The sequence below is a fragment of the Osmerus eperlanus genome, chromosome 14 (assembly GCF_963692335.1).
Source record: "Osmerus eperlanus chromosome 14, fOsmEpe2.1, whole genome shotgun sequence".
Lineage (NCBI taxonomy): Eukaryota > Metazoa > Chordata > Actinopteri > Osmeriformes > Osmeridae > Osmerus > Osmerus eperlanus.
Window position 1 is genome coordinate 17,454,915 of NC_085031.1, and position 10,279 is coordinate 17,465,193.

Below are 10,279 nucleotides of genomic sequence, written 5' to 3' on the forward strand. Positions count from 1 at the left end.
TGGAGAGACACACATAGACACACACAGAGTATAGCTGTGTGTGTGTGTGTGTGTGTGTGTGTGTGTGTGTGTGTGTGTGTGTGTGTGGAGGCCTGGCAGCGAGCCTCAGACATGGGAACAGCATAGCTCTCCTCCCCAGCTGTCTGCTCTGCATCTCTCCTCCTCCATCTCTCCTCCTCCATCTCTCCTCCTCCATCTCTCCTCCTCCATCTCTCCTCCTATATCTCTCCTCCTCCATCTCTCCTCCTATATCTCTCCTCCTCCATCTCTCCTCCTCCATCTCTCCTCCTCCATCTCTCCTCCTCCATCTCTCCTCCTATATCTCTCCTCCATCTCTCCTCCTATATCTCCTCCTCCATCTCTCCTCCTCCATCTCTCCTCCTATATCTCCTCCATCTCTCCTCCTATATCTCCTCCATCTCTTCTCCTATATCTCTCCTCCTCCATCTCTCCTCCTCCATCTCTCCTCCTCCATCTCTCCTCCTCCATCTCTCCTCCTATATCTCCTCCTCCATCTCTCCTCCTCCATATCTCCTCCATCTCTCCTCCTATATCTCCTCCATCTCTCCTCCTATATCTCTCCTCCTCCATCTCTCCTCCTCCATATCTCCTCCTCCATCTCTCCTCCATCTCTCCTCCTATATCTCTCCTCCTCCTATATCTCTCCTCCTCCATATCTCCTCCTCCATCTCTCCTCCTCCATCTCTCTGTTCGTGCCACACAGTCTGCACACAATGATGGCTTCCGTCCATTTTGTTTCTCTCTCTCTTCTTCCCCTCCTCTACAATTGACCTATCGCTGAGCCCCGCCCCTCGAACGCAAACGGGCCAATGGCAGTTTAGTAACAGCTGCACTCGGAAAACTTCAGTTTACAACTCCATAGAGTAGCATTAGGAAAAGGGATTCTTCTCTTGTTTTATCGGGTTTAAGTGTAAAACAATGGTCAAATGATGTGCATGGGGCAGATGCAACACTGATACGAGGTGTCATGAGAGGATGGGCAATGGGGTATATTTTATCCCATTTCCCAAACCAAAACAAGAGGGCTAAATGTCTCCGGTGGATAAAGCTGTGTAGCAGACCACACAGTCAACTCAACGTAACGAAGATAAACAAGGATGTCATCACATTATTGCAGACATCCCAACCTGCAGAGACTCATTTCTGGGAGGTAGCCCCCCTTCCGGGAGACTTGGGATGTCTGTTATTGTCATTGACAGTACCGGCTTACTTTCACCACTGATGTTATGCTAGGCTTAGGCAAGTTATCTCTGGTTAAAACTAGCTAACGTTAACGTTATTAGCTACGTATAACGTTTGGCTAGCTATTCACTAGCTAGAAAGTTAGGACACTGCCCTGTCAGGGACAGGGTAATGCTAGTAAATAAACTAATAAACGTAGGTTTACATCTCAGTGCCTATCCAGATTAGTTAAATTAACTGAAGGTAAATTAATATAGCTAATCTAACCCTGCGGTGCATCAACAATGCTGGTCTTGCCAAGCATTGGATATCCACGATTCAGGATTTGCCACGATTCAGGATAACTTATCCTGAATCGTGACGACCGTGAGATGAAGCGTCGCCCTCTTGCATTGAGATCTGTAAATTCTCGCCTCCAATTTAAGTTTGTCATCCACCATATCTATTTTTAAATTCTGAACGTATCCCTCCATTCATTGCATAATGAAGTCCCTTTTGACGGCTAAAACTCTAGTCAGCTGCGATAGCTTGTCCGAGTTAGCAACAGTAACTAAGGGGGGCGGGGCTTAGCGATAGGTCAATTCCATTGTGGTTTTCATCCTTCTTCATCTCTCTCTCCTCCTCTCCCTCTTCTTCTCCTCCTTCCCTTCCTCTGTGTAGAAGGTGGACACCACCAGCAGGGCAGTGTTGGACATCATGACCAAGACCACAGAGTATCTACAGCCCAACCCAGGTGAGACACACACACACACCACACACACACACACACTGTTTGGGTGCTTGGAGTCTGATGGCTGACTGACTGACTGTGTGTGTGTGTGCGTACGTGTGTGTGTGTGTGCCTGGTCTCCCCAGCCTCCAGGGCCAAGATGAGCATGATCAACTCCATGTCTAAGATGCGTGGGCAGGAGAAGGGTCCGGGCTACACCCAGGCTGAGACCATCCTGGGGGAGTCCATGCAGAAGTTTGGACGAGAGCTGGGGGAGGAGTCCAACTTTGGTGAGCAAACGGGGGCGTGGTTTCCACCCCAGCTGGGAGTCTGAGCACAGCTGGAAACAACTGTAGCTGTTTAAAACAGTTGTATGTGTGTTTGTGTGTTTGTGTCAGGCCTGGCTCTGATTGATGCTGGGGAGTCCATGAGGGAGCTGGGGGAGGTGAAGGACGCTCTGGATATGGAGGTGAAGCAGAACTTCATCGACCCGCTTCAGAACCTCCACGACAAGGACCTGAAGGAGATCCAGGTGAGTCTGGACCAGTTAGGACTGGCTGAAACTGGTTAAGACCGGCTGAAACTGGTTAGGACCATTAATTGGCTTGATAATGACCCCATGCACAAAGCAAGGTCCATATATAAGTGTTTTGTCGAGTTGCATCATAGATCAACAACCAATCTTCAGTTATTTCATGTCCACAGAGTCATTCAGAGAAGGAATCTACTGCTGTCCTGAGGGGGAGATAAATGAACCTCTGTTGCAGTTACAAATGCAATTACATCCATCCTCTCTCTCTCTCTCTCTCTCTCTCTCTCTCTCTCTCTCTCTCTCTCTCTCTCTCTCTCTCTCTCTCTCTCTCTCTCTCTCTCTCTCTCTCTCTCTCTCTCTCTCTCTCTCTCTCTCTCTATCTCTCGTGCTCTATCTCTGCCAGACTAGTAGATCAATAACAAGCTAGATAAAGTTAAGAAGCAGAGGACAGCTTTATTTGTTTAAACTAGTTTTCTTCTGTCTTGAAGGAGAATCAACTGTGACATTGTGATCTCTCAGAGCAGGCGGGGCTAGCCTGGGGCCTGATGCTGTTCTGTTACATTACTCTGCTCTGTGCAAAGAGGCAGAGAAAAATTATGAGATTATATGACTGTTAACTTCAATATAATTCCCCATTATAAATCCTTTTAAAGTAAAATAATTTCTTCATCTGGGGGCTTTCTTTGGGGTCTTTAAAGACCCCAAATAAATGCTGAGCCCTAGTACATTTGTTCCGGGTGACGTCAACAGTGTTTAACCCTTGACCCTGTTGTCTCTGCCCCTTCCTGTGTCCAGCACCACCTGAAGAAGATGGAGGGTCGTCGTCTGGACTTTGACTACAAGAAGAAGCGTCAGGGAAAGGTGCTGGACGATGAGATCAAGCAGGCGCTGGAGAAGTTTGATGACTCCAAGGAGATCGCTGAGCAGAGCATGTTCAACCTTCTGGAGAGCGACGTAAGGACTATGGATCTCTCTCCTCCCCCCTTTCTCTCTCCTCCCCCCTTTCTCTCTCCTCCCCCCTTTCTCTCTCCTCTCTCTCCTCCCCCCTTCCTTTCTCCTCTCTCTCCTCCCCCCTTTCTCTCTCCTCTCTCTCCTCCCCCCTTCCTTTCTCCTCTCTCTACTTCCCCCTCCTTTTCTTCCCCACTGCTCCCTCCACCCTTTTAATCTTTCCATTCCCCCTCCACTCCTCCTCTTCTCCTATCTCCTCTCTGTCTTGCCTTTTATATTCTTCACCCCTCCTATCCTTCACTTCCACTCTCTCACACACACGCACGCACACACACACCATTCCCTAACCTCAACGTAAACCTGACTCCTGCAAGTCAGGGAAAGCAGGAAGTAGTGGAATCAGGATGCGGTTGCCATGACGCCCGTGTGTAATAGTCGTCCCCGCGCTCCTCCTGTGTCACAGCAGATCGAGCAGGTGAGCCAGCTGGCGTCCCTGGTCCAGGCTCAGGTGGAGTACCACAGCCGCGCCGCTGAGATCCTCACACAGCTCTCTAGCAAGATGGAGGAACGGTCAGGACTACATCAACATCTACACACACGCACCGCACACGCACCGCACACAAACTGCCATCTACACACACGCACCGCACACAAACTAGTATCCGGAGACATGAGGAGACAAGCCCATGAGTTGAGATGTTGTAGAGGAACTGTCAACCTCTCTATTTACAGTCAAATGCACGACCTACTGAGCCACACCCACCAGTCACACTGAGCCACACCCACCAGTCACACTGAGCCACACCCACCAGTCACACTGAGCCACACCCACCAGTCACACTGAGCCACACCCACCAGTCACACTGAGCCACACCCACCAGTCACACTGAGCCACACCCCCAGTCACACTGAGCCACACACACCAGTCACACTGAGCCACACCCACCAGTCACACTGAGCCACACCCACCAGTCACACTGAGCCACACCCCCAGTCAAATGCCCACTGAGCCACACCCACCAGTCACACTAAGCCACACCCACCAGTCACACTAAGCCACACCCACCAGTCACACTAAGCCACACCCACCAGTCACATCTACAGTTGCAGGCTCATGATTGTTTCTCCATCCTGGTTGTGTGTCCTCGTCCTCCAGGATAAGAGATTCCTCCAACAAGCCCAGGAAAGAGTTTGTCCCCAAGCCGAGGACCTCCATGGATTTCTCCATCAGTGAGAACCATAACGGAGGTATTCACAGCGGTTCTGCTAAGTCCCCAGGTAGGAGGCTTTGTGCCTCAGCTCTCCTCCTCCCTCATCTGTCCATCCCTGGTCCTGCGGCTCTGTGCCTGCTTGTCCATCTGTCAGCTGGCTGTGCTGTGGCTGGAGGTCCCTTTCTTTCTGTCTGCCTGTCTTTCTTTCTCACTGCCTGCCTCTCTGTCTCTCTGTCTGCCTGACTGTGTCTCACCTTGTCTGTCTCTCTTTCTCTCTGCCTGTCTGTTACTCTCCCTGTCTGTCACTCTGCCTGTCTGTCTCTCCATCAGTCTGCATGTCTCTTTCTCTTCCTGTTCCTCTCATCTATCCATCCGTCAAGCGTAAACAAATACAAACCAAACCCAGTTCCTGTTCTCTTCCCTCCTCTCTCAGCAGCCAGGTCTCCAGGTGAGGACTACAATCATCCATCACTTCCTCTGTGTTTCTACCTCCTCTTACCTGTCCATCCCTCCTCCATCCCTCCTCCATCCCTCCTCCATCCCTCCTCCATCCCTCCTCCACCCTTCCTCCATCCCTCCTCCATCCCTCCTCCATCCCTCCTCCATCCTTCCTCCATCCCTCCTCCATCCCTCCTCCATCCCTCCTCCATCCCTCCATCCACGCTGGCCTGGCTCTCTAATGCTTTATTTAACACAACTGCTTTTGTTTTCGTTCTGTCTTTCCTATGCGATCGCTTTCTCTTCTCCGCTTTACAGCACGATCCCCAGGTGAGCCAGGAGGGAGCGGAGAGATAAGCCACCTCTCTCTCTCTCTCTCTCTCTCTCTATCTTTCCATCTCTATCTCTCCATCTCTCTCCAATCTCGCTCTTTTTATTTGCCAGCAAAGTCATTCCTGCATCTCCAACCATCCCTGCATCGTCCATCTACCCGTTTATTCATCCCTCCATCCATCACTCTATCAAATGTTACTGGGACATAATCACCTCTATTGTTCTCTTTCTCCTCCTCCTCCGCCTCCTCCTCCTCCCCTTCTCCCCTTTGCAGCCAGGTCGCCAGGTGAGCCCAGAGTGAAGTGAGGAGAGAAAACAAACTCTCTCTAAATCACTCTGTCTGTCTGTCTCCTTCTCCTGTCTCCTGTCTCTCTAAATCACTCTGTCTGTAACCCGCCGTCAACTGCTTTGTCTGTTTTTTTTGAGTCTCCTCTCATCTTCTCCTGTCTCCTCTAGTCTCCTCCTGTCTCCTTCTCCTGTCTCCTGTCTTCTCATCCTGTCTTCTCCTCTCATCTCATCCTGTCTCCTCCTGTCTTCTCATCCTGTCTCATCCTGTCTCCTCCTGTCTTCTCATCCTGTCTCCTCTTGTCTCCTCCTGTCTCCTACTCCTGTCTCCTCCTGTCTCCTCTTGTCTCCTCCTGTCTCCTCCTGCAGTTTTCTGTGTTCCTTTGTCTGTTTTCTTGTTCTTTCTTTCACTTTGATTTTCCTCCAATTTGTCCTTTGATCTTTCTCTCCCTTTTTGTCCCCTCAGTAAGTCTGACAGCTGATTATTTCACCTATGTGGTCTGTCTCCCCTCCTTCTCTCTCTCTCTCCCTCCCACTCTCTCTCTCTCCCTCCCACTCTCTCCCTCCCCCTCCCCCTCTCTCTCTCCTCCCTCCCCCTTTCAGCCAGGTCACCAGGTGAGCCCCTCTCTCCCCAAGAATGTCGTTCACTCACTTTCTGTCTTCTTACAGTTCTCCAGCATTCACTTCTGAGACAACTGCTGACTACCTTCCCCCCCCCCCCCAGCCCCCCTGGACCAGCCCTGCTGCCGTGCCCTGTACGACTTCGACCCGGAGAACGAGGGAGAGCTGGGCTTCAAGGAGGGTGACATCATCACCCTGACCAACAAGATCGACGACAACTGGTACGAGGGAATGCTGCACGGCAACTCTGGCTTCTTCCCAGTCAACTACGTGGACATCCTCGTCCCGCTCCCCCACTAGAGGGCGCTCCTCGGCCGGCGCCAGAAGTCGCTTGGTTGGCTTTAGCGGCGGCAGCAGAGAAGCTGTTTCCCCGTCTCCCGTCCCCTCTCTCCCCCCCGCCCCCCTGCATCCCCGCCCCTCCACTCCTGAACGTTCCTGGTAACCCCCCTTCACTACGAGGAGAAGACAACGCCATACACAGATGGGAAGCAAGCCAGTGGTGAGGTTGAGCTGGGACCGATGGCGTCAAGCCAGGAGGGAGAGGAATAGCTAAAGACATTGGGGTTTTGAATGCCACTGTGGGCATCACACACTACTGGTTCAAACACTAAGCTGGGGGTCGTGATCTTTTCAGATGGGTGATTTATGGTTTCTTTCAGGAGTTTCTCTTTCAGCTCCTGCAGTCTCTCCCTGTCCTCCCTTGTTCAGGCCAGGTGTTCATTGGCTGATAAGTATTTTCCAAAATGGCCGGCTCTCTTCTTCTCTGTGTTTGTGAAAACTTCTAGATAGCACTTTTTCTCACTGTCTCATATCATACAGGTTCACTTATTTCACCTCCCCCAGTATGCTCGTTGCTGTAAGCATGTTTTACCCCTTACGACTGTTCTGTGTTTGAACTTATTCTTCAGATTTAACTTGTAGGAACGTTCGAGCTGAATCTATGTTTAGGTTTTATAACTCCCGTCTCCGAGGGCAAAAAATATATATAAGAAAGAAAAAAAAAAGTGGAAGGTCTTCTGTTTGCATGCTTAGGTTGTTTCTTCGGGGAGTTGGCCTTCATCTCACGCAGACTGTTTCCCCAGACAGTCTCCTCCTCAACTTCCGGCTGTCATTCAATGAGGGTTCAGGGCGGCAGAACAAAATAATCAAAACCACTCCATCCTCATGCACGCAAAATGAACGATCGCCTATCCTAAATAAGCGATTTCCTAAACAGACCTGATTAGGATAGAGAGAGAGGGCTCTCTATGTGGATTCTGTCTAACGTGATTTAAGACGCAAAAATTTACCTGCTGGACACCGCTGCATTGAGCTCTGACAGAGCTGAGAGCTTATCCATGGCAGATATACACAGTATGTATATATATGTACATATATATATATATATATATATATATATATATATATACACAGCATAAAAAATATTGCCGTTCTGAAAACCACATCTCTGTCAAATCTCTGTACTGTATATTTGAGCCAATGATAAACAATTGGTAATTAATATTTATGGCAACAAGCAAAACTCAAAATAAAAAAATACAGATTGTGGAGTTCAACTGTTTTAAGTGACGTCAAACCAGAGCTGAAGCTTTCTTCTCAGTATGAAATTCGTTTAAAAAAAATATATGATTAAAAAAATCAGTGTGTATTTTATTAATGACGTGGAAATATTTGTGAAAAATGGTCAATGTATTGTGATATAAAAAATACTTATAGGAATTTACCGCTTATCGGAGCTAGACGTATTTTCTTCAGCTGAAGTGAGGTATTCCTCTCTTTTAGGAGAATGTCTTTTAGAAGTCAGGTAGTCTTCAATAGTGTAGCTATTTATAAGCAATGAGACTGGAGAAACAGAGCTTGTGGTTAAGTAATAAAAAACTTCAACTTATGCCTAAATGGGGGAAAAGGAGATTTTCTACAATGTGTGTAACATAAATGGCAAAATTTCTGTTAAACCATATGTGGAATTTCTCTTTTTTTTATACTGCGAAGAATGTTTGTTCCCAGATGAAAGTCCAATTCTCCTTCTGTTCCCGCTTGAAATAGGCCTTCTAGTTTTGGGTCAAATTTTCATAAACCCTTCTCATCCCATTCAGTATTAAATAAAAACATGTCACCTGTAGCCTAAAGACGTCCATCTCTCCCCTGACACTCCCCTGTTGCCTAACCCCCCGTACGAGACTGGGAACATCGGTTACATCCACAACTCAAACTACTGTCGTCATATTCTACCACTACACACCAAGCAACTGGATTCTCTCACACACAGCTCACACACAGCTCACACACAGCTCACACACAGCTCCTATGTAGGCCTACACCTGTTCCCTTTCATTTCAAGCATCTCTTATTCAGTGGCTTTCCTGTAAAAATGTCCTCTGCAAAATTACAGAGACTGTGTGTAACAAGGGGCAATAAGAATAGTATTTAACCCATTTTTGTACGTGGCTGTGCTTGCGAGGGTGGGTATATGTGCGGGCTGGTCAGCTGTTTGTGTGTGTTTACCATGCGATGTGAAGAGGGCTTTTAGTGACAGGTGCTTCTGTGATGAGGTAAACATGAAATTGTTTTGTCAAACTTAGTTTTGTTTCAGCACTGAAATCAACGTGTGGATGTCTCTATGACAACAGACCAATGCAGTATGAAGATTCTGAACGCTAATTCAATGATAAACACCCTTCAAAAACATGTTTTTTTGTTTCGTTTTTTTAAAAGGAAGCACAAGTTTTTGTATGAAAGTCTTGTTCATTGGTGGAGGAACCAGGGGTATATGGTGGAGAAACCATGGGTATATGGCACTGGCTGGATTTTTTTTTTAAGGGTATATATTTCCTTAATTTTATTTCTTTTTTTATTATCAATTATTGTGTTTATCTTTGGCCTCAGTGAGGACTGTACAGCTTTTCAGTGTTCTGTCATCACCCTGTGTGTATAGTCGCACATCTACAGTACCGTACCTTATTTTTGTAACTGTGATAAAAGTATATACATATAGATGTGTATATATATATACATATACAATATATACAGTACTTATATAGGACTTATTGTGAAGGGAGGGATTCTTTGTGATGCACACAATTGATGTCTTTGAATTCTTCTTCTCCTGTTTAATTTATTTTCATGATTTGATTTTGATTCAGTTTCTTTCCTGCACTGGATAACTTGGAGACAAAATGCTTGATGTAAGAAAAAAAATACTGATAAAAATCTCTCAATGTAACTTATTGAAATAAATACCAAAACACGGTTATGTTGCTGTCATGTGCTGTTCCTTCCTCTGCCTCTAGAGGGCATGTCTTACCCAACACTGCATGTGGAATCAGAATCAGAATCCGAAAAAGTTTTAATCGCCATGAAAGTTTGCACAGACAAGGAATTTACTTTGGCAGGAAGGTGTAAACATTCAACATTTAGGAATCTTAACTTAAGTATGTGGTCTACCTATACTAAAGCTACAAAGTCTCACTAATCCTAAGAATAAAATAAAGAATATTAAATATTAAATGTCCATAATATACAATGTCAAATTCAAATAGTATAAAAAATACAAATAGTGCAAAAAATACAAATAGTGTAACATAGTGCAAATTTCAATGAGGGTGTCAAGGTCTCATTGTACAGATAGTGGCTAAATTCAGTGTGAGCCCTTGGCCTTGTTGAAGAGGACAGCAGCGGATGGGAAGAAACTGTAATTCGAACCCTGATACTAACCCCTTTGGTCATTTCATCCAAAACACACATGCTAACCCCTTTGGTCATTTCATCCAAAACACACATGCTAACCCCTTTGGTCATTTTATCCAAAACACACATACTAATCCCTTTGGTCATTTTATCCAAACACACATGCTAACCCCTTTGGTCATTTCCCCAAAACACACAAGCTAACCCCTTTGGTCATTTTATCCAAAACACACATACTAATCCCTTTGGTCATTTCATCCAAAACACACATACTAACCCCTTTGGTCATTTTATCCAAACACACATGCTAAC

General features: G+C 46.7%; 1 protein-coding gene across 5 annotated transcripts in view; it reads left to right on the plus strand.

Annotated features, from left to right (window-relative positions):
• The window catches only part of sh3gl2a (SH3 domain containing GRB2 like 2a, endophilin A1), a 26,188-nt gene extending 18,781 nt beyond the window's left edge, over positions 1–7,407 (plus strand). Inside the window, exons 3-9 of one of the 5 annotated variants that reach the window (XM_062478878.1) lie at positions 1,864–1,936; positions 2,059–2,202; positions 2,311–2,444; positions 3,240–3,398; positions 3,856–3,962; positions 4,549–4,670; positions 5,037–5,688. In XM_062478878.1, coding sequence (XP_062334862.1) covers positions 1,864–1,936; positions 2,059–2,202; positions 2,311–2,444; positions 3,240–3,398; positions 3,856–3,962; positions 4,549–4,670; positions 5,037–5,398 — 1,101 coding nt within the window. In that variant the 3' untranslated portion in view covers positions 5,399–5,688. Of the gene's footprint in view, positions 1–1,863; positions 1,937–2,058; positions 2,203–2,310; positions 2,445–3,239; positions 3,399–3,855; positions 3,963–4,548; positions 4,683–5,036; positions 5,689–6,383 lie in introns of those variants that run through there. The other 4 variants (XM_062478879.1, XM_062478881.1, XM_062478880.1 and 1 more) reach the window with 4 other exon arrangements.
• The last annotated feature ends 2,872 nt before the right edge of the window (positions 7,408–10,279 follow it).